Source organism: Pelodiscus sinensis, chromosome 1 (assembly GCF_052426305.1).
Source record: "Pelodiscus sinensis isolate ZL-2025 chromosome 1, ASM5242630v1, whole genome shotgun sequence".
Classification (NCBI taxonomy): Eukaryota; Metazoa; Chordata; order Testudines; family Trionychidae; genus Pelodiscus; species Pelodiscus sinensis.
The window spans coordinates 129,964,158-129,989,177 of record NC_143052.1 but is presented as its reverse complement, the minus strand read 5'-3'; the positions used below and the strand labels follow the sequence as shown (position 1 = coordinate 129,989,177).

Genomic DNA, 25,020 nt, shown 5'->3' with positions numbered 1-25,020 from the left:
ATAAGCTTACATCCCTATGGGGAACCTCAGGCCCGGGGAGAGGACGCAGTCCCTGGCTTGCCTAGATCTGGCCTCCAAGGCTCAGGGTCCCCTCTAGCCCCTGCCAGGTTCTGGTGTGGAAGAGAAATGTGGGGAGTGTCTTGCTTTTTCTCAGATGTGGGTCCTGTGAGTGAGGTTTTGTTTGTTTGGGCGTTTTTTTGCTTCTCACTTGACTGATTTTTTCTGTGGGTCAGTAGCCCCCGACCCAAAACAAGTTCCTTACCCCTGCCCTAGATGATGTCATTGTTGGTTGTCAGGCTATTTGTATGCAAAAGCTGTTTCCCTTTTCCTCTACCCCCTTTACTTGGGTACCTGGTCTGAGTCACTCCCAGCAATAACACAATCTATTGTTTCTGAAATCAGAATTTATCACCAAATAGTAATGGGGGTGTTACAGGTGCTGGATCTGAGGCATTGCTTAATTGATACATTGGGAAAAGCTGTCTGATGGGAAATGGGTGAGTTGATGCAATATCTGCAGTAACAGAACAGAATGTTTGTCTTTGGTAATAGAAAAGAAAATGTAGAAAAGATCTGGGTTTTTTTGCTAATATCCTTGTTATTCATTTGAGGTGTTTCTGTTTGCAGAACTTATGGTTTCTCTCAACACCTAACATGGGAAGAACAATATTAGATTGTCAATAGAATTATTACAAATTTGCCACCTTTACGTTACACCACACACATAAATATATTAGTTTTGCATGCTATTTTTTATCTACATTGGGAATGTTAAGAAGTGGGTAATTCATTAATTGTATAGTCAACAACATTTTTATCGACTACACAATTAATCGGTAAGGGATAGCAGTGAAAGCACTAGTCCTGGCTTGTGCCAGGTCCCAGCATATCCCCCTACTGCGGCTCTGCAATATTAAGGGACTAGGGAGCCAGCATGCAAGGACTCTGGCTCAGTCCCGACTCACGCCAGGTCCCAGCATAACCTCCCACTACAGCTCTGCAATATTAAGGAACTCCTTAATATTGTAGCGCTGCAGTGGGGGAGGGTGTGTGTGTGTGTTGGGACCTGGCACATACCAGTTCCCTGGTCCCCTACAAATGGGACCGGGCGCAAGCTGGGATTGAGCCAGCATCGTGTGCCGGCTCCTCAGTCACTTAAAAATGCAGAGCTGCAGCAGGGGAGGGGTAGATGTGTCTAATCCAGAGCACTAACTGATAAGCTCCTGCTTATTGGTTAATCGTTTAGTCGACTACACTCTTATATCCCTAATATACATGTATACACCCCATATTATACCAACTTATACCTCCCTCAACAATGAAAATCTCTGTGAATTAGAGAGGCACACTTTGTAGTTTATGTAAAATGGGCACATTTACACAACGGAGGCTCTTTGGATTCTTTCAGTCACTCCCCATGAACTCCTGGTGTGCCACCTTCCTTGCACCCCTCTATTTTTCTGATGCCCCCATCCTCCCTATGGCATGGGCTCTGTATGCTCTCCATGTCATTTTCTCCACTATACCAGGGTTCCCCAATTTCCCCTCCATGCTAGGAGCTCTTTGTTGGCTCCCATTTCCCCCCTTACTGCCACTATTTTTATTTATATTCTGTCTGTGTGGGTATCGACATTATAAACTGTGTTGAGAGGAAGGGCAGAGCTGAGATGGGTGTGTTACTCTGGAAAGTGGTAATGGCTGCCATCTACTGGTTCTTTGATCTATAGACAATTACAGAGGTGGTTGGAGTTAGTCAGTTTGCTAACCAGATGCCAGGGGCTTTGTGTCCCCCCTGGTTTTCTTTTCCTCTCTTCTGAATTTCACCCAAATCAACAGGGTTGTGCCCATTGATTCTTAGAACATTCCCTGACATTTTGGAATTTATCAGATGTAGCATTACAAAATTATCATGCTCTGAAATGCCTTCAAGTTGATTTACTACAAGGGAGTGAGGTAATATCTTTGGAAGGTGGCCCAATAAAAGACATTACCTCACCCCCATGGTGTCTCTAATATCCTGGGACCGACACAGATAGAACTACACTGTATACATCAAATTGAGTTTAAGGCCATACAAACCTGGCCAGGTATGAGTTTAAGAATGGTTATATTGGGTCAGACCAGCGATATGTCCAGCTCAGTATGCTGTCTGTGATAGCGTCAATGTTTGCGGAGGCGTGTGTAGCATATCAGTTATTTAGAATGGGGGGGGGGGTTGGTTTTGCTTTTTTGTGTGGGAGAGCATTTTTGAGGAACAATGTGATATGAAAGGTTATTGGGATTTCTTATTCTTTTTATTTTTAAAGGTGTTCTTCTTACAGCAACAAGAAGACTCTCTCTTTTTTTTTTTTAAATTTCATGAAGTGATCACAATACATAGCATTAAAATCATTGCCCTTTCTTCAGAAATAATTAAAAGCCTCCCAAAATCAGGCAAACTGAACCAAACACCAAGAATATGTTGGTCATGTCTTGAAACAATGCTAACGGGTGACAGCACTAAGATGCCTCCCCTCCTCCACATAACTCTATTAGTTGACCATCGTAATAATTCGCCAGCCTTTCCTCCTGTTTTGATGGGAACTGAATAGAAATTTAGGGTGTGTTTGAACAGAGGGATGTGGATTAGGCACATCGCTATTGCAAATGAAGCAGGGATTTAAATATCCCGCACTTCATATGAATACAAATGGCCGCTGCTTATTGCCGCAGCGGCACTTTGCCGGCAAAAAGTGGCAGTCTAGATGGGTATCGGTCGACAAGGAAAGCCTTTTCCAACCGATTTTGTAAACCTTGTTGCACGAGGCATAAGGGATCAGTTGGAAAAGGCTTTCCTTGTCGACCAATCCCTGTCTAGACTGCTGCTTTATGTCGGCAAAGTGCCGCGTCGGCAAAAAGCGGCAGCCATTTCTATTCATGTGAAGCGTGGGATATTTAAATCCCCACTTCATTTGCAATAGCGATGTGCCTAATCTACATCCCTCTGTCGGCAGAGGGGTGTAGTTTAGACACACCCTTACTGATGAAACAGCCACAGTGTTTTGATTAGATTGAGACTACCAGTGAAATGTCAGCAAGTGCTGCTGGAAGTAGAATGTCTTTGCATCTGCCCACTTGTATCACTTGGTTGTTGGTATTTAGAAATTAATTAAATCTAGAATATTTGGCAGAAATTGAGAGACTGAACAAATTGCTCTGGTGCAGAATTCTGCAGTTATTTTGTTTCAGGTGGATACAATACTATGAGATATTACATTGAATATATTATTCACATTGTGTTCAGTTACCAGCATCTTAAAATATGGTAGCAGATTGTTTTGTTTGTTTTTTGGAGTTCTGCACTGATACTGTTTTGTTCAACCTTTTCCCAGAGAGAAGACAATTTGAATTTCTTGTGTGGTTCCCTCCTCCCCTCCCCCACCCATCCCCGCTTTCTGTTGAACTGGTTGCTCTTTCAGTAAAGGTAGTGTTTGTGGTTAAGCCACATCTGTTTCCTGTTGTAGTCTGTATTCTCACTGTGGTCTGAAGTATTTAGAATGGCCTCAGAATGTGAAACCCACACCACACTGTGGTTAAAGCAACACAAACCACTGGAGACACTAGTTCATATTAGAAGATAAGTTTTTTAACCAGGGATTCAGACGACTTGGTTATCAGTTTGGCCGAATAATCCAATTTGGAATCCCACAGTGGAGTACACATATAAGGAAGCCGTGTTGACCTTCTCTGTAGTTTAGACATGGGCTTAGTGTCTTACAGTTAGATTAAGCTACAGGGTAAAACTTCGTACTCTGGATACCAGGCTATGCCCAGAACTCTGGGCTTCAAACTTCACCTAGTGTTCACGGTCCTTCCCCATCAATTCTGACTATCAGTGCTGCCTGGGAGAAGCTCATATCACATCTTGGTGAAGGATTTGCCAGTCTTTTTACCAGCAGTACCTGAGAAGGGTGGGCATTTTATCTTGGCAGATATCTCATGGAGAAGGCAATGAGACCCCAGTTGGAATCTTTCATACATTGGCTTGAATCAGCAAGTAGAGTGCCTCCTCCTGCAAAGTCTGACTCCAATGCTGGGCAACCCACCCCCACAGACCTCACAGCAAGGCATAGATGGGAAGTTAGGAAGCTCACTCAAGCGTGGGAATAAGTCTTCCTCTAAGTCCATTTTAAAGAAATCACGTGAACCTGTAAGCAAATCCACTGGCTTAGTCCATAAGTCCCAAAGGCAAGACACAGCCCAGAAAACAAAAGCTTTAGAGTAGACCATGCTCCGTCAACACCATCATCCTCTTCAAGTCAATATTTATCCCCTAGGTGTGAAGTCTCTGCCCTCGGCCAGGGGCACAGGTACCTAGAAGGACCCACCAGCTGTTCAGAAGCAAGATCTGTCTTCCTGTATTCTGAAGAAGGCAGTCTCTGGAACTGGTACATCAAGGTCACCCTATCTGCAGCCCAACTTCTGGTGATACAGAAGGAACCCACAGACTCCCCAACAAGAGAGAGATTGGCTTCCCAGGACAACAAGTAGTGCACAACCTTATTGCTTCAGAGGTGCCCTAGATTACCACTTGCAGAATGATTCTGTCCCCCTTTCCTGATCAGAGCAGCTCAGCTGTGCCTTCCCTCCACCTACACTTCTGCCATGAATACTACACAAGATCCAGGAGGACAGGGCAACAGTCAAACTTATTGCCCCTTTATACTCCAGACTGTTCTGGTTCCTCAACCTCCTGTGCATGTTGTTTTGGTCTTTCAGTTACTTTTCCAGTATTTCCCAAGCTCCAGATCCAGTACACTAGCAAGATCAGACATCCCAGTCCATGACCGTTCCACCTCAGGACATGGTATTTGGATGGGCATCATCCCTAGAATTTACATTCACCTCAGTCCTGTGAGACATCCTCCCCAGTAGCAGGAAGGACTTGACTAAGAAATGTAACCCAGCTAAATGGAAACACTTCTCATTCTAGGCACAACAAAGAGGTGTTCTACCAGAAACTCTGGATGTTCCATTCATCCTAGACCATATCCTGACTTTAAAGACATCAGCTCTCTCTCTCTCTCTCTCTCTCTCTCTCTCTGAGGTCTACTTGACAGCGATCAGGACATTCCATTAGCCTACCAAGGACTACTCTATTTTTACTCCCCCACTAGCCAGTCGGTTCCAACTTCCGGAAAGGCCTGATAAGAACTTTCCCACCTCCTCAAAAGATTGCACCCCAACTGGACTTGAATCTTGTTCTTCCGATACTGATAAGTGCCCTCTTTAAGCCTTTAGCTACTTGGGTCATGTCCCTCTGTAACCCACACACCTAGTGGGTGTGGTTCGCTGTGCCATGTAGTGGCACATAGACCACGTACAGCAAGAGATAAGAATGAGTGAGCTGTATAGCCTAAGCTGAGTGCCAGCTGGCTTTATAGCTCAAGCTGTAGAGGCTCCAGAAATCCCAGGTTCAAACCTTCATTAAAGTCACCTTTCTTGTAATATATCAGCGAGGAGGGTCAGCGAACTCAGAGCAATAATGGCAGACCTTTCATATCCTGTGTTCCATAAAGATAGTTTCTTTAAACTTATACCACAAATTTATCTCTAAAGTAATAATGGAATTTCACCGTAACCAATCCATTCACTTACATATATTCGTCCCAAAATTGTATATGTCTCCAGGATGTCTTTTATCTGAAGAGAACAAAACCAATCAGGAAGTCACCAAGATTATTTGTCGCTAGTGTAGAAAGAGTCAGAGGATATGTCATTTCCATCCAGAGAATTTCCAAATGGTTCACTGGCTGCATTCTCCTCTATCAGCCCTTGAACCTCCCTCTCCAATGGAGAGCTCCCTGCACTAAAGCTTAAGCAACCATGTTCCCCTCCTGGATATCTGTAAACTGACCACATGGAGCTCCCGCCACACAATTACCAGACATTGCCCCCTAGTACAGGACTCAGCTGATGATGTGTGCTTTGGTATGGCAATTCTTCATTCACCCATACCATCCTCATCCTCATCCTCACAAAACCCTCCCCCTACTTAGGGCTACTTGTCAACCTCCACAGTGGACTACAGTAGGGACAGTCACTCGAGGAAGAGGGGTGGGTACTTGCCTGTAACTAGAGGTTCTTTGAGAGGTGTGGTCCCTAGCTGCATTCCAATACCCATCCTCCCTGATTCACAGTAGAAAAAGAATTTTATTGCTTCCATCAGCACATGCAGCGAGACAGGCCATGTATGAAGACCCAACTGGCACAACTTGTGGATTCTCTGACTCTCTGTGCATGGTGCACATGCATAACCCAGCCTGGAATGAAGACATGGATCCCACATGTCAAAAAACCTCCAGTTGCAGGTAAATAATCTCCTTGTACTACCCTGCAAACCAGAAAGTCATGAAAGGCTGGTTTATGGTTTCTTTTATCATTTCCTCCCTGCTCCTTTCCCCCACCTTCCTTTCATGGAGGCAAGTAGACTGTTGCTTGCTGATTTTGTAGCATAGCTTTACCATTTAAAGCTTAAGTGAGCTTCTTGTAAGTTTACAGTGGATATTTACAGGAATCTTTTGCTAGCTGTTCCTATGACACTGTCTCTGACACCACTATTGTATCCTGAGATACAATATCCTAGGAAGAACTGGAATTCCTAACAAATAAATACAACTATGATATCATTGGTATTACAGAAACCTGGTGGGATGGGACGCACGATTGGAATGTTGGTATGGAAGGGTACGGCTTGCTCAGGAAGGACAGACAGGGAAAAAAGGGAGGAGGGGTTGCCTTGTATATTAAAAATGTACACACTTGGACTGAAGTGGAGATGAACGTAGGCGATAGCTGTGTAGAGAGCCTCTGTGTTAAGCTAAAAGGGGTAAAAAATGAGGGTGATGTCATGCTAGGAGTCTACTACAGGCCACCTAGCCAGGTGGAAGAGGTGGATGAGGCCTTTTTTAAACAATTAACAAAACTATCCAAAGCCCAAGATTTGGTGGTGATGGGGGACTTCAACTATCCAGACATATGTTGGGAAACTAACACAGCGGGGCACAGGCTATCCAATAAGTTTCTGGACTGCATTGGAGACAACTTTCTGTTTCAGAAGGTTGAAAAAGCTACCAGAGGAGAAGCTGTTCTGGATTTGATTTTAACAAATAGGGAGGAACTAGTTGAGAACTTGAAAGTAGAAGACAGTATGGGGGACAGTGATCATGAAATAATAGAGTTCATGATCTTAAGGAAAGGTAGAAGGGAGACCAGCACAATTGAGGTAATCGATTTCAGGAAGGCAGATTTTGATAAGCTCAGAGAACTTGTAGGTAAGGTCCCATGGGAAGCAAGACTGAAGGGAAAAACAACTGAGGAGAGTTGGAAGTATTTCAAAGGGACGTTGTTAAGGGCCCAAAAGCAAACAATTCCGCTGTGTAGGAAAGATAGAAAATACGGCAAAAGACCAGCTTGGCTTAACAAGGAGATCTTGCATGATCTCAAAATAAAAAAGGAGTCCTATAAAAAATGGAAACTAGGACAAATAACCAAGGATGAATATAGGCAAGCAACACGGGAATGCAGGGGCAAGATTAGAAAGGCAAAGGCACAAAATGAGATCAAACTAGCTACAGGCATAAAGGGAAACAAGAAGACCTTTTATAAATACATTAGAAGCAAGAGGAAGACCAAGGACAGGGTAGGCCCACTGCTCAGTGAGGAGGGAGAAGCAGTAACAGGAAACTTGGAAATGGCGGAGATGCTCAATGACTTCTTTGTTTCGGTCTTCACCGAGAAGTCTGGAGGTGTGCCTAACGTAGTGAATACAAGCAGAGAGAGGGTAAGTTTAGAAGATAGGATACACAAAGAACAAGTTAAAAATCACTTAGGAAAGTTAGATGTCAGCAAGTCACCAGGTCCTGATGAAATGCATCCCAGGATACTCAAGGAGCTGATAGAGGAGGTATCTGAGCCTTTAGCTATGATCTCTGAAAAATCATGGCAGACAGGGGAGATTCCAGAAGACTGGAAAAGGGCAAATATTGTGCCCATCTATAAAAAGGGGAATAAGAACAACCCAGGAAACTACAGACCGGTCAGTTTAACGTCTGTCCCAGGGAAGATAATGGAGCAGGTAATTAAGGAAATCATATGCAAACACTTGGAAGGTAATAAAGTGATAGGGAATAGCCAGCATGGGTTTGTGAAGAACAAGTCATGCCAAACTAATCTGATAGCTTTCTTTGATAGGATAACGAGGCTTGTGGATAAGGGAGAAGCGGTGGATGTCATATACCTAGACTTTAGTAAGGCATTTGATACGGTCTCGCATGATATTCTTATTGATAAACTAGGCAAATATAACTTAGATAGGGCCACGATAAGGTGGGTGCATAATTGGCTGGATAACCGTAGTCAGAGAGTTGTTAACGGTTCTAAATCCTGCTGGAAAGGGATAACAAGTGGAGTTCCTCAAGGGTCTGTTTTGGGACCCGTACTGTTCAATATCTTCATCAATGATGTAGATATTGGGATAGAGAGTACTCTTATTAAGTTTGCAGATGATACCAAACTGGGTGGGGTTGCAACTTCTTTGGAGGATAGGGACATAATTCAAAATGACCTTAGCAAGTTAGAGAAATGGTCAGAGGTAAACAGGATGAAGTTTAATAAAGAGAAATGCAAAGTGCTCCACTTAGGAAGGAACAATCAGTTCCATACATACAAGATGGGAAGCGACTGTCTAGGAAGGAGCATGGCGGAAAGGGATCTAGGGGTCATAGTGGACCACAAGTTGAATATGAGTCAACAGTGTGATGCTGCTGCAAAAAAAGCAAATATGATTCTAGGTTATATCAACAGGTGTGTTGTAAGCAAAACTCGTGAAGTCATTCTGCCGCTCTACTCTGCACTAGTTAGGCCTCAGCTGGAGTACTGTGTCCAGTTCTGGGCGCCACATTTCAAGAAAGATGTGGAGAAATTGGAAAGGGTACAGAGAAGAGCGACAAGAATGATTAAAGGTCTAGAGAACATGACCTATGAAGCAAGGCTTCATGAACTGGGCTTGTTTAGTTTGGAAAAAAGAAGATTAAGGGGGGACATGATAGCGGTTTTCAAATATCTAAAAGGGTGTCACAAGGAGGAAGGAGAAAATTTGTTCCTCTTGGTTTTTGAGGACAGGACAAGGAGTAATGGGCTTAAAGTGCAGCAAGGGAGGTTTAGATTGGACATTAGGAAAAAATTCCTAACTGTCAGGGTGGTCAAATATTGGAATAAATTGCCAAGGGAGGTGGTGGAATCTCCTTCTCTGGAGATATTTAAGAACAGGTTAGATAGACATCTGTCAGGGATGGTGTAGACAGAGCTTGGTCCTGCCTTGAGGGCGGGGGGCTGGACTCGATGACCTCTCGAGGTCCTTTCCAGTCCTATGATTCTATGATGCTATATTGCAAGTACAGGGCGAAAGTGTGGTAGCTTAACTAATGCAGTGTGGTGGTTACTTTGATAAAGGGGGACATTTTAATGATGACTATTGTTTATTTTATTTGGTCATTTCCACCAAAATCTGTTTGTCTAGGAATGCCCCAAGCTGGCTGTTCTGCTTAGCAAGCACTAATTATTGTGAATTAATTAGTTACAGACAAGTGGTTTATCTTTATGGCTTGGGAGGCAAAAAGTGAAGTCAGCACAGAGAATTAGAACTGTGAAAGTCAGCAAGATGCTGATAAGATAAAATGTGGATGATGAGTTTTACTTAAGGGTGAAGATATTTTGTAAAGGCATGGGGGCAGTTCTGCCTTCTTCCTAGAGAAGCTTGAAGGGGTGGAGAGGCTGGGGGCTTGAGTCAATAAAGGGTGTTAGTCTCAGCTTGCTTTACAGACAATTTTAGAGTGGTTTCATGGTTCTTCAGTTAAGCATCACTCCTTTGTTCAGGCACCTCATTTGTCAAAAAAGAATGTGGAGAGCCATGCATCTAGAAAAAATGGGGAAAGTCAACAGCTGTCGAAAGTTTCTGAAGTAGAATAACAGCACAGTTTTGGAAAGGAAGTCTAGAAATTAAATAGTCTGTAATGAGAAGAGAAGCATTTGGATTTGGTTATTGGTGTTAAAAAGCGTAATGTGTAGCCCTAGGTTGGTGAATGTACCTTAATATAAAAATAGGTTTGGAGAAGTGTGCTTATTGTACTTTCAAAAGAATCTTACTGCATGTAGCAATATACATATGATGAAGTAAAATTTAATGTGTATTGTGTGTGTGCATGTGTAAATATACAGCGCTTGCAAATGGGCTAAAACTTTTTGATATGACCATTTCATGGAGTAATTTTGAATTTTATATCTAAGGCACATTTAGAGCCCATTCAATCCAAGCCAGCATACACACAAAGCTTCTATTGTTTTCAGAAGGATTTCTGTCCGTGGAGGGAAGTCTCACAGGATTGGGTTTGCAATGTGAGGAGGGGAAAATTGAGCAATAACAGACAGTTTTGCGACATAATCACTTAGTTGCTTTTTTTTAATCAAAAGTTTGGTATGGTGGAATTCCTTATATTTTTTTTCCAGTGTCTACTTTACTAAAGTATTTGGAGAAAAAAAAGAAATCACTTTTTTTTTTAATAGCATAATGCAGAGCCTACTAGGTAAGAGAGAGCCTGGAGTTTGTTTTCTTCTTGCTTATTCCCCCTTGCCCCTCAGGATTGCGAGTTGGAGGAGTGCTCTAGGGCAGTATTTCTCAATCAGTGGTATGCATACCCTTAGAGGTGCGCGAGAGAAGTCTAGAGAGTACCTCAACACAAGTGAAATTTGGCAAAAAATGTCCTGGATTTTGCCCTGCAAAGGGAATCAGGGAAGGGGCAGCAGCATGTACCTGTCAAATTGAACGTTCGGAGCCACATACTCGGATGTTAACAGCTGATCTGACACATGCCTAGTAGGAAAAGCATGTGGCTGCAGCAGCTACAGTGAAATCCAGGGCAGTTCCAAGTTGGGGGGGCGTTTGGGCAGGGAGAAAAAAAATCACTTCCATGGCCACCTCTCCTAGTTTGTTGCCTCTCCAGCAGCCTCCCCAGGGTGCTCTAGCAGGGAGGGCAGCTGAACCTGGAGACGCGCAACCTCCCCCCCATTCCCACCAGCAGCTCAGCACAACGCATCCCCATTTCCCCTTCCCTGTGGTACTGCGGAGAGGAGCTAAAAGGTGGTGAAGCAGCATAATAAGCTTTGCTCCAAAGGACCCTATTGCATCAGTGGCATAGCTGGGGGGGGGGGCAGCATTTGTCCCAAGGTGCCACTCTAGGGGGGGTGCCAGGCTGGGGTGGGAGCTCACAGCTCTACCTGGCGAGCCCGGCGCTGCTGGGTCACTTGCTCCCTGCAGACAAGCTGCCAAGGCAGGGTTGAGCAGTGGGAGCGGGTACTTCAAAGGACGGTGCCTGGCTCTGGGGGAGGGGAGGGGAGGGGAGGGGCATTGGGTTAGAGCAGAGGGGCTGAGGGTGCCTGGCTCTGTGGGTACTTAAATTTTTTTTGAAAGGGGTATTTTATAATAAAAAAAAAAGGTTGAGAAACACTGCTCTAGAGGCAGGCTGCTCAACCCCTATGCAAGGAAGTTCTACTAACCACAAAACAGTGCTGCTTCCCCCTCCCCAATGCGGTGGTGTTGACTGACCCCTGAAGCTTATCTTTGCACAGATCTTTAGAGTGAGTCATGGAGAGAATGGGAAACCCTCTGGGTTCTTCCAGGAGTGCACAATACTTATTTAAAACAATACCTGTATCATGTGATTCAAAAGTTTCTGCTCCAGTGCTCCAAAATAAGGAGGTTGGGTAACACTGAAGGTTCTACGGGGGGAGGGGGGAAGTTTGATGATTTTTGAGGCGTTGCAGAAATGAGAACACTATCATAAAGTTTTTTCAAAGCATGATAGTTTCTACAAAAGTTATGCAATATTTTGGTATACAAGTAAAAGTCTTTCTGATAATGTTTGTTGAAAATAAATGGAAATATATTTAAAGTGAATGCAGTGTGTTATACCAGTGATTTCTCTTTGCACACAATTCAGTATTCATATTAAATCCCAATATTGGATAGTTCTGGAGTATGAATGTTGTAACATGATTGTCATAGTGGCATGGAAATACATCTTTTAAAATAATAGTGTCTGTTCACCACAATCACTTTATATTTACTAATAATGTTTAGCACTTACACAATGCTTTAACATGGTCAAGGACCGTACAAAGGTTTTATTAATACTAGTTCCAACACCCCTTTGAGGAAAGTGAGTATGACCCAGTTTTAGCAACAGGGAAATTAAGCTAGAGAACTTAAATATCAGTAACTTACATTACTCTTATTGGGAAGCTTCCGGGGGTAGCTGAGTTGTCTGTACAGAAGTACATTACTGTATACAGTATTACTCTTATTGTTCAGAAGATATTAAATTTAGTGGCAAAGAATACAAAAATAGTTTGTTGTCCTAAATGATGTATGCTGTTCATTGTCCCTGACCCTCTAGTTTGCAGAACCTACTGTATGAAATATTATCATCCATCCTGAGCTGGATTAAGCTGCCACAGGAGGGTGTGTTAACTGACCCATAGGCTGTAGCAGGACTTCCTGACATTCTAAACTTGTATTTGTCCTCCAGACTACACTGCCCTTCCTGTTGAAAACTAAAAGCAATAACAAGAAAGGAGATCAGAGATCTATTGGAATTCTTTGCAGCTATCTGTAAGCATGTGGATAAGGGTGATCCAAGCAATATAGTGTACGTGGACTTTCAGCAAGCATTTGACAAGATCGCTCATGAAAGGGTTTTAAAGAAACTAAATTCAGCTGTATGGAGAGGAAATCCATCTACATGTTTTGTTAGTCTTTAAGGTGCTACTAGACTATTTGTTGTTTTTTAAGTTTTTCCTAAATATTCATGTTTTGGGAGGGGATGGTCTTCTAATGGGTCAGAAACTGGTTTAAAAGATAGGAGGCAAAGGGTTGGAATAAATAGTCTGTTTTCACAACAGAGAGAGGTAAACATCCGAGTTCTTCAAGGATGTGCACTGGCACGGCACCTGTGCTGCTCAACACATTCTTTAGTGATCTGGGAAAAGGGAGTGAAAACTGAAGAGGCAGAGTTTGCAAATGATAAAAAAAATTATTCAAGATCGTTAAATGCAAAGTAGATTTCAAAGAGTTATAGGGGAAATTTCACAAAACAGAGTGGGTAAAAAAGCCAAACACCTCAGCATAAGTAATTCCACAGTAATGTAAATCTGGAAAAATAGCGTTCTAACTGCACATGTGTAATGATGGGTTTTGTGTTACCATACAAAAAGGATCTTGGATTCACCATCAATAGCTCTCTGAAAATTTCAGTTCAATATGTAGCAGCAGTCAAAAAGTCTAACTGAATGTGAAGAACTATTTGGGGGTGGGGAAGGAGGTAGAAAATAAGATGGAAAATACCATAATGTCATTGTATAAATCCATGGTGCCCCCATATCTTGAATACTGTGTCCAGTTCTAGTTGGCCCATCTCTAAAAGGTATAATGGAACTGGGAAAAGGTTCAGAAAAGGTAGATAATCAGGGCATGAAATGGCTTCCTAACAAGGAGGAACTAAAAGATTAGGGCTAAGAAGCTATGTTTCAGGGCAGTGGTCCCTGGACTGTGAAGTGTACCCCCTAAGGCTAAATGGAGAAATGTCTAGTGAGGCACATAGGGCCCCTGGCCAACTGTCAAAGGAGGGTGAGGAGAGAGCGCCACCCAGCCCTGATCTGCCCCCATCTCCACTGTGGCCTGGCTCCTGCTCTGGCTGCAGCCCTGTTCCTGGCTGCAGCTCTGCTCTTGGCCCTCATCCTAGCCATGACTCGGCTTCCAGCTCGGAAAGGGGATTGATGCTGACACTAGGGATATTAAATATTGGTTAATTGAATAGTCAGTTAACCTCATGAATTCTTATCAGTTAGTCGACTATTCTATAGTCCCCCAGCAGCCCCTGTCCGGGGGGAGAGGGACTGAGCTCCCAGAGCCGGCACTAGCTGGAACTGAGCCGGGCTCCCTGCCCACCTGGTTCCTAATACACTTTAAATGCAGAGCCACAGGGGGGTAGGTCCAGGACCCAGTGCAAGCCGGAACTGAGCTGGGCTGCTGGCGAGCCTGATAAAAACTGTACTGGAAAGGGGTTGGGGGTAGTGGGGTAATGTGTGTAGTCTATAGCATTAACCTATAAGCTTTTGCTTATCTGTTAATTAACTATACTATTATATCCCTAGCTGATACACTCCTTTATTGGTAAAGACAGGGGATTCAAGGGGAAAAGTTTGGGCATCGCTGTGATAGAGGCTTGTGAAATCATGAATGGTGTGGAAAAAGCAAATAAAGTGTTATTTACTCTTTCACACAAAGCAAAAACCGGGTGCCATCTGAATAAATTAATAGGAAATACAAACAAGGAAGTACTTGTTTACATAATGCACCAAAATTAACCTGTTTGCCAGAGGATGTTGTGAAGGCCAAAAGTATAACTGGCTTTCAAAAAAAAAAAAAAAAAAAAAACACACCCCACCTAGATAAGTTAATGGAAGGATAGCCCAAGATGGTCATAGATGTAAACCTGTTTTGGGGGTGACCCTGAATCTTTGACTGCCAGAATTTGGGAGGTGAAGATAGCCTGGATCGTTCCATCTACCCAGTTCTGTTTTTTCCCCAGGAAGCTTTAGTACTGGCTACTATTGGACACAGAATCCTGCGCTCGATGGACCGTTGGTATGAATCAGTAGAGCAGTTCTTACATACTCTTACTGTAGGATTTACTGAGTCATAACCTTACTTTAGGATCTGTTTATCTGGATTTTGCTTAGGTGCACAGGTCCCCCGTGTGGATGGAGGATTTATCAGAAACATTTCTGATTGCTCAGTTTCTGGTAATTTGAGGGGATGGGAGGTTGTTCTTCAAGTTGGTTATTAATGGTGGGCTTTCTGAAGAAATTATTCTGCATATTGGCAAGATGTTTCTCATTCAGATGTCTTTGTGTCTGCAGGTCATGAATGCAGATGGCAGTAGCAGGAGAGTTCTGGTAGAAGACAAGCTGCCTCACATCTTTGGATTCACTTTGCTGGGAGATTACATCTATTGGACAGACTGGCAAAGGCGTAGCATTGAGAGAGTGCATAAGCGTTCAGCAGAAAGAGAAATCATCATAGATCAACTGCCTGACCTAATGGGTCTGAAAGCCACTAATGTCCATCAGATCATTGGTGAGTGAGTAAAAATCAGACTTGGGGAAAAAATGTGAAAAGTAGCTTCAAGAGCAGCTGAATGGGGTAACAGGTTTCTTTCACACTGTAAAGACACTACCCCAACATGTTAGCAAGAACACAGAAAATCTGTGATTGTATTTAACTTGGATAGGGAAAGTAGCGAATTGTGTCAGCAATGCCCTTCTTCAGGCTTAGAGTTCTCTGTAGCCTGGGTGTCATCTTATGGCTTATCTACCTTTAAAGTGCTACAGACACTGCCTACTCCAACAGAAGGGCTTAGGTTAGAACATTACTCCTGGATTTCTGTGCCAAAAAATTTAAAAATTCTGCACGTAGTATTTTCAAATTCTGCCAAATTGTTCAAATTTTATTTGTAAAGTAAATGTGGAGGCTGTAGCGTGGCATTAAGGAGCACAGGCCACAGCTGTGGGTGACTCATCTGGGTGGTCTAGATATAGTAAGGGGTGAGGCTTGGCAGGAGGGTCTTGATATGAGGGGTCTAGATGCACGGGGCTTCGCCATTAAGGAAAGCAGATCCCTTCTTCTCCAGCTGAGAAATGATGGATGCAGGAGGTGGGTGGGTAGGTGGAAGTTTGTAGAGCTTCCTGCAGGTGAGGGAGAAATCTGGGTCTGGGTCTCACCCAGCCCCAGATGCTGTGCAGTGGAAGAAGAAGTCCTGTCCTTCCCAGCTCAGCCGTACTAACAGCTGAGCCCAATACAGGATAGGAGCCACCAGGTCAGGTCTTCCACAGTCCTGCCTTATTCTGCTGCCCTTGACTCTCAAAATATAGTGCTGGGGAGGCTCATAGGACTGTTTTTGTGGCTTTCTTTTTCTTCCCTGTCAGAAAGTTGTTGTTCTGTGAGGAAGCTGAAAAATTTGCAGAGGACATTAATTCTGTACGTGTGCTGTGGCACAGAATTTCCCCAGGAGTAGAACATGTACAGAATTCAGCTTAGCTATGTGATGTTTTGTATTTCTGTAGCACCCGTGGTTGGTTAATGAAACTAAGACTGTTCTATATGCCTTCATCTCACAGCTTGTCTATGAACTGTGCTCCCTGTGTCTACACAAAAGCAAGGAACCACACAGGTTTTATATGTGCACTGATAGATTTAAGTGGGTAACCCACTAAGTTACATGTGTCAAATGCAGGCCTCCTCCCAACTGTTGGGCCTGCATGAAATATGTGTTTGGTGGTGCCAGTGCAGTTTTTAATTGACAGACTTCTTAACACTCACAATCACAATGATGTTCTTTATTAGTTGTCTGAACGAGGGAGAAGTCTGCAATTGTTTCCGTTCTTGAGGTAATTGCTATAGGACAAGACTGAGTTAGGTTGAAAGGCAATGTACTGTGGAGAAAACTAGCACTGCTGGATGAGAATAATGTCAGATCCTTCTTTTTGTTTCTACTGAATGTGTAGGTACAAACCCTTGTGCCAAAGACAATGGTGGTTGCAGCCATCTCTGTCTGTATAGACCTCAGGGCCTTCGCTGTGCCTGTCCTATAGGCTTAGAGCTTATCAGTGATATGAAGACTTGCATCGTCCCAGAAGCTTTCCTGCTCTTTTCTCGGAGAGCAGACATCAGGCGAATTTCTTTGGAAACCAACAACAACAATGTTGCCATTCCACTTACGGGAGTCAAAGAAGCTTCTGCTCTGGATTTTGATGTGACAGACAATCGGATTTACTGGACAGATATCTCACTGAAGGTAAAAGAGGGAGTCCTCTGTGTACACTGTTCAGTCCTGCTAATTATGGAATTCTCAAAATATTTAAACTCCAGAACTGATCAACAAATAAATGTTGCAGAATTCTAGTGTGATTCAGTATAAAATGTCTTTTCATGCACTGGGCAAAATTCAGATGTGTTCTTTCTAAATTGGCTTTTATGTTTTTTTCATGTATACCATAAATTTGTAGGGGATGAAAGTCTAGCATGTGGTGGAAAACTGAAACTGGGAGAAAACACCACTTAGACGTGAGAGAATAGCATGGATATCTTGTCAAATAGATTGTGGGAGGGAACTGTGTCTTGGGCCTGAAGTAAAAGCTGATGTTTGTCTTCAGTATCCATTAGTTATGAAGATACTATGCAGTAAGTGACATTTGGTATAAATTATAAGTTATACAAAAATAGCTAGACTAGGTGTGAGTGAAATATTGGCTAGTGTTGCAGATCAGAAACAGGCATAAGGCAGACAAATGTTCAACATCAGTATTTACCAGTCTACTTGTGCGCACTCAATTTCATGAGCAGAAAATTTGTTCAGAAATATAATTGTTGGGATTTTTTTAATAAAGGAAGAATTCTGTAATTACATTGCGGACTAAACAACAACTTGCTGTGTTCTTGCACTCTGAAATTTAGGAGTTGGGCTCACAAGAGCTCAAAACGTAGCTTATAAATGAGTTTCCGGGAGGGAAAGTGACCAACCTGTTGTAGAGATTGGTTTATCTTGAATTGTGGTTGAAATAGGTTAAATATGATTCCCCTGGTTGGTTTGAAAGAGCACTGCAGATAAGGGATTAAGAGACACCAATCTCCAAATTGTGCACATCCTTGGGACATCAGTGGTTCTAGTGCACAAACTGGAAGCAAACAAAATTGAACTTTGTGGTGACTCTGCAGTATTTAAAAACTTGAGGATTGAGTAAAATAGGAGGAGATGGAAGGAAGCTAGTGTTTGAATACCGTTGTCCTTGGCAAAGATATGTTATCTTCAGGCTTCTTGATCATACTTGTATACCAATTAATGGCTAAACTGTGAAATATTATAGAGTTATAGCCGCCTCTTTTATCCTAGAAATGTCCATGAAGTTGAGAGTTAAAAGAGAAATGTTTTGATGAGAGAGAGATCTGAAACTTTTCTTAATTGGAAGTGAAATTAGTTGCCTACCAGCCAGCCATAAACACTGGCGCTACCGAGCTGACTGACTTCTTAGCCAGTCATTGTTTCATCTCCTTGGTGATTTGTGCTGAACTTTTTAGAAAAGGAAGTTTAAAAAAAAATCACAGCACTGACAAGACATTTGTCACAATCACTGTGCTTGTGTGTTCTGCTCCTCCCTTCTGCTTGTGTACTTTCTTGTATATTTAGATTGTAAGCTCTTTGGGGAAGAGACTGTTTACTAATCTCTATTCTGCTTAGCATAGTGGCCTCTGCTGTTGATTGATCCTTAAGGACCACCGAAATAAACCCTTATTAATGATGTATGATGGGGGTAGTTGGGTGGTGTTGAGTGACATATGATGTACAGGAGATTGGAGGACCCTTCTGGCCTTCATATGCTGTCTCTGTGATTCTAAAATATTGCTCCTTGCTGTAACATAGGAACTGCAGCATAAGCCTGAGTATTCCAAAATGTTTCCCCCCGCTCAAAGCTGGCAGTGAGTTGTTAAGGCCGGTGTGGTGTGTAGAATGCTTAATGGAAGTCAACTGAAGTAAAACCTGTTTATTTCTTCAATGACCTTTCATAGGGCATAGTAAACCATCACTCTTGACTAGGCCTGATTGTTAATTGTACAAGTAACTAGCATATCTTTTTCCCCACAAGATGCCTAAAAGCTGAAAGTTTTAAAATGTAAACTCCAATGATAGACTGGTAAAATTCCTAATTTGCCTGTATATTGTTGTTTCCCTGCAGACTATCAGCAGGGCATTTATGAATGGCAGTGCACTTGAACATGTGGTGGAGTTTGGCTTGGATTACCCGGAAGGCATGGCAGTTGACTGGTTAGGGAAGAACCTGTATTGGGCTGATACCGGAACAAATCGCATTGAAGTGTCAAAGCTAGATGGACAACATCGCCAAGTATTGGTGTGGAAGGATCTGGACAGCCCCCGGGCCCTGGCATTAGACCCTGCTGAAGGGTAACTTGCTGGCTTAATTTTACATTTACAGATTTTTTAAAAATAACACATGTACTTTCTGTAGGGCATGTTAATGAGGCACCAATATCAAAATCCTGAGAGAACTCAGCTCGGGGAATATAACCTAGCAATTTAGAATACAAGGGCTGAAGAAATGTGCTCTTAGTGTCCTGAATAATCATTAAGAATACTTCACAAAAATCAGAAGCTCATTAAAAAAGGATTTATATTTAGTTTTTTAATTAATCATAAAATTGAAGTAGCTTTAGGTTTATGGAATCCATTAATTAAAAAAGGTCTATCACACTGAAAAGAAAAATATTTGTCCTTTTAAAATGGAGCTCCCTTTCATCACTGATAGGGTGCTGTGAAGGTATTATGTGCTCTTCCTCTGAGGGGGAGGTGAAGCTCAATGTGAGAGAAAAAGGAGAGAGATTATTTTGGATGGAAGGGACACATTTGGTAGATGGGGGAGGGAAAATAGAGCATCCAAGAAAATTGCCCTACCTGCCTATACCAAATGTAAGATTTTGTAATGAGAGAGGTCTTTTCTCCAGGAACTGGGGCAGGGAAATGGATTCAATCATACTAAAATGTAATAGCATTTTACAGAATGAGAAAAGAACTGTCGTAATACAGCACATTATATCCTTGAAATGCTTTATGAGCATTAACTAATTTATTCCTTACAAAACCCATAACAGAACACTAGTTATGTATTTACCCCTATTTTCATATGAGGAAGAAGAGACAGAGAAATTTAGGGTCTGATTTTCAAATATCCTGAATTCCTAATTTATGGTAGGAGCATAGAGACTCTGAAAATCAGGCATTGTGTCATGAGTCCAAGACTAAATGGAGTCACTTCACAGAGCTTGGGAGAGTCCCAGGATTTTCAGGTTCCCATTCATTACATAGAGTTGCCTCCCCATATCATCTTTCTCTTGAAAAATAACAGTTTAAGTTTGGTAAATAACAAAAATGGTCATTCAGTATGGGAGAGAGCAAAAATTGCTGTTGTGATATGCAAATCTGAACCAGATATTTTGGGAGTAGGTGTCTGTAATGTCCACAATGTCCCTCAGAGCTGCTTAAACCATGGAATTGCTAAAGGAGGGCTGTGATTTTGCCACTTATTTAGTTTGTGGTTCATTTTCATCACTGGTATTCACAAGAGCTAGCATTTCTCAAAGTTGCTCTTTTTCCCTTGCTGTCTGGCTAGAAATTGGTCAAAGCACTTGTAGACCTGAGTGGTTCTAAATGTCTCACCTTATATTCACACAGGGAACCCAACAGCAATGCTACTTTACTTGCCTTCCCTCCAGTTTTTAGTTTAAAACAACAGATGTTTGCCAAGATTAGTTCAGGGATTCTCAAACTTTGTTGCACTGCAACTCCCTTCCAACAAGAAAAGTTACTACAATGACCCCTGGAGAGAAGACCAAAGTCTGAGTCTGCCTGAACCCCATTACCCCAGGTGAGGGGCCAAAGCTGAAGCCCAAGTGTGCCAGCCCCAGGCAGGTACCTATATCCCTCAACCCAAGGACTTCAGGCTTTGGATTCAGACCTCAGGCTTTGGCCTTGGGTATTGGTGCTTGGGCTTTGGTCTTGGGCTCCAGCAAGCCCTGGAAATCCTATAAAAACAGAGTTGTGACCCTCTTTGGTGTCCTGGCACACAGTTCCATTGGCTTAGCTTATCTATCTAACCTACTTGGGTGTGTATAATATTATTATAATTTCTTAACTCTTATCTGAGAACCAGTTGTTATGTGTTCAGGATATTAGGATAAGCGTAGTGCATGGCATAAAATACAAAGAACTTGGTATCATACATATGGAAATACATCCCCTTGCTGCAATCTGGTAATGCCAGAGAACAGCAGGATATGCTTTTGTGGGGATCACGATCGTAGCACTTAGGTGATTTGGATTCTACACGTAGTAGGGTGAAAGCATTACATTGATTCAATAGTATCTGAGATGAAGTATATCTAGGGTTGCCAGGTGTCCGGTATTCACTGAGAGAGTCCGGTATTTTCGGCTGCTGTCCGGTAAAAAATTCAGAGAATACCAGACACCTCAAATGTTTGGTATTTTCTGAATTCTTCCCCAGCCAGGAGGTAAAAATGCTGGGCAAAAAATGCCGGGCACCTGGCAACCCTACAAACACTCAGTGCCCAGCCTCCCTCACCCCCTTTCCCTCCAGCCCCTGCCGGCTCCCAGCCTCCTTGCTTACCTGGTTCCCCAAGGCTGCTGGCACAAAATGGCTGCCGACCAAAAGACCTAGGGGAATCAGTGCTTTCCCTTAGGTGTTAGTGCTCAACCGTCCCTATCCCTGCACTCACTTTTAAAGGGGACATGCTGTTTTTGTTTTAATTTGTTTTGTTTTATTTTATTTTATTTTGCTCAACAACTTTGGTCTCCTTCCCTTTTTTTTCCCCATCAACATTTTTTCCCGTTTTTTGGGGGGGGGGGAGGCGGGGAGTGTTTGGTATTTTTGTTTCAACCATCTGGAAACCCTAAGTATATCATTACCCAACTGCAGTGGAGAGCTCAGAGATCTGTTCACAAGACCAGAGACTCAGTCTGAACACACTGTTGCTCTTTGTGATTCTAATTTTCCATTAGGAATACTTGAACTTTCATCCTGAACAGTCTATGATACAGCTGTTTGGGCTTGTTGGAAGTACATGGGGGAAAAACTTGAAAATGTCTTGCAGATCCACCACTCTGCCAAATTAATTAAGCTTAGTTCCCACTTGTGGTGAGCTGCCTCAACCAGTACTAAACCTGGAATAATTCAGTTACCTTTCCTCTTCTTTTCCTCTCCAACTACTGGCCATAAGTCATTGCAACTTCCATATCATTTAAATGGAACTTTCCATGGCCTTTCTGATGTCGAGATTTGTATTAGCTATATGCTGGGCACATCTGACTGGGGAAAAGCTTTTCATTTATCCTGCTGGCCAAACGTTGGGTTAATGCTGAAAAGGACTAAGTAGGTTTGCCTGAACATTATCATGACTGGAGATAAAGGTGTTAAATTTGGCTAGTTATGTTTATACCCAAATTTTTGAGTGCCGTGAAGTCATAACATTGTGGAAGATGTGCTTAAATACTTGCCGCACTGATAACAAATGTTTGCACAAGAAATAAACACCCAGACCGCAAAATCCTCCCTAAAACAGTATAAAGTCCTTAAGGTAATAATTCACTGGAATGTAAAACATAATTGTATCCTTGATAAAGTCATACCATCAACTAGCAATGCATAAATTAGTAGGCAACTGTGCAATCCTTTGTACTGCATTCCACTAAGATATGGGATACTTCACGCATGAAAATAGTGTAGCCCTTTGTGGAAATGGGCAGAGAAAGGCACATCAAAGAAATGATGCTCAGATTCACCTATTTTAAAAGAAACATTTAATTTGGAGTTCAGTGGAGGATTGTGAATAGAAGCAGAAGGCAATTTTTGTTGCTTATGCAATGTGCTTTGGACTAATTCTTGATAAAGAACAATGTCTAATCTAATGTACCCAGATGACTTCTTGTTTATTATTAGCTAACACCGGTGAACTAGTTAGGGACGGAAGGGTGGTAATAATGAAGTCCTGGATAAGTTTCCAGCATCGAAACTCTATAAGGAAATCTGACTTTTTCCTACTTTGCATTTTAAGAAAAATATTTAATGTAATATGCTTTAATAAACACAAATTTATAACTCTGGTTTTCTGTTTTTGCTTTTGTGGTGTTTTTTCCTTTCATGTACTAGAAAGAAACTTGAAGAGTCTGTATAAGATAATGTGATATTTCTGGCATTTTTACACAGGTTTATGTACTGGACTGAGTGGGGTGGGAAGCCCAAAATTGACCGGGCTGCCATGGATGGAAGTGAACGTACTACTTTGGTACCAAACGTGGGACGAGCTAATGGGCTAACAATCGATTATGCTAAAAGGAGACTTTACTGGACAGATCTAGATACCAACCTAATAGAATCTTCAAATATGCTAGGTAAGCTACTGTTACTTTTTCTGTGCAGCTGGAGTATTTTTAGTGATACTCAGGACAAAGCTATCAATAGATAGCTTTTGGAGTGTCCTGTCTGACAAAAGACATAACTAGCATTTCATTTATTGTGGAGAGGTGGTGGGAAAACCAAGCAGCAAAAGCTCATAGACTTAATACATTTAGAACTGATTTTTTTTAAGTAGATTCCATTGTATGCTTCAGGCATGGAAGTAAGATATGTGTGTATATGAGAGAGAGAGAAAGAGAGATAAGGAATGGGCCTCATGCTGCAGATGGGCTGTTGACAGAAAGCTAGCAATCCTGGTTAAGGCTGATATTAAACTGTACTGTGTTATTGTTTGAGTTTTTTTTAACATTTTGTGACCTTTCAATAAAGGAGCAATATCTAACATTGTTATAAAAACCTATTATGTTCCCAGTAATTCCTCTTGTTTTCCTCTTTTCCTTTTTTGAAAACAGGCCTAGACCGTGAGGTTATAGCAGATGACTTGCCTCACCCATTTGGCTTGACTCAATACCAGGATTACATCTATTGGACAGACTGGAGCCGGCGCAGCATTGAGAGAGCCAACAAGACCAGTGGCCAGAACCGAACTATCATCCAAGGCCACTTGGACTATGTGATGGATATCCTGGTCTTCCATTCCTCAAGGCAGGCAGGCTGGAATGAATGTGCATCCAGCAATGGGCACTGCTCCCATCTCTGCCTGGCAGTGCCAGTTGGTGGTTTTGTTTGTGGCTGCCCTGCTCACTATTCTTTGAATTCTGACAACAGGACCTGTAGCGGTAAGCCCTAAGCTCAAATGATAAATTAGAGGGGGAGTATGCCATGTGTGTTATTCCAATAGAAATCAATTGTACAAGCAAATGGATTTGATAACAAAAGTGTTTCACTAGAAAAAAGACTTTTTCATTTCTTCTTTATTTATTTTGAATAGTAACAAAAAGAAGACAGATTGCTTTGGTGACAGGAACATGATGTGCTAAATCATGGCACATTTCTACCTTTGATACTGAAAGATTATTAAAAACCTTTCCAGTTCCAATACAAAGTTTTAAATCAGGATATGTGTGTGAAGATGGTAATAAAACTGATTGGATTTTGTTTCTTAACTATACTAAAATCCTATGTGGTAACTGAGTAAAAGGATATTTTAATTTTTTTCCAAGCCAATAGCTTGGCAAATGCAATGCATTCACTTCAGTGAACCTTTTTATTCATTCTGCCAACCAAAGTAAGTCTGGATGAAAAGAGAGGCTGGAAACCCTTCTCCATGTCAGCCCATGAGAGTTACTTCAGGTCCCCGTTTATTTTTTTTGAGATTTACTAGCCATAAAGCATTAATGGGATTTTGGTGTATGTTTTGGAATGTTGGATGAGTTTTAGGTTGTTGGAGGTGAATTTAGTTGTGACTTATCTTCCAGCTTGAAGGGGTGCTGGCCAGATCTTCCTTCAGAGCTCAGCCCAGTATGGCTAAAGGCATTGCTTTTGAGTGAGAAGAGGCCTCAGATTGCTACTTTCACAGCACTTCCAATTCTTGATCCCAGAGGAGGCAGCAAGCAGACAAACCCCAGTTTTCTTTTTTGTTGTGCAGAGCATGAACCACAAGGCGCTTAGACTGGCCACAAGTTAGTTTCTAGACAAATAATTCACCTTTCTCTCAAAACAGTCTGCCATCACAGCACTCTCAGATCTTCAAATGATGGTCCCTATGTGTATTCCACACGTTGCATACACATGTGCACCATGTGTTTGAGTCAGGAATTTTTTTGTAAGCAGTGGCCATTGGCTTGTATGTGTGCTGTAGCTAGGGATATAAATCCTGTTTAATTAGTTAACCGGTTAAACATTATGTAAACTATGCTGAGGCGC

At 42.2% G+C, this 25,020-nt stretch overlaps 1 protein-coding gene across 2 annotated transcripts in view; it reads left to right on the top strand.

The window, feature by feature from the left end:
• LRP6 (LDL receptor related protein 6) overlaps window positions 1-25,020 on the top strand; it is a 200,777-nt gene that overhangs the window by 132,673 nt on the left and 43,084 nt on the right. For both annotated transcript variants that reach the window (XM_075901099.2, XM_075901104.2), the window contains 5 exons: window positions 15,016-15,232; window positions 16,660-16,949; window positions 18,886-19,112; window positions 22,945-23,129; window positions 23,607-23,933. In XM_075901099.2, coding sequence (XP_075757214.1) covers window positions 15,016-15,232; window positions 16,660-16,949; window positions 18,886-19,112; window positions 22,945-23,129; window positions 23,607-23,933 — 1,246 coding nt within the window. The remainder of the gene's footprint in view (window positions 1-15,015; window positions 15,233-16,659; window positions 16,950-18,885; window positions 19,113-22,944; window positions 23,130-23,606; window positions 23,934-25,020) is intronic.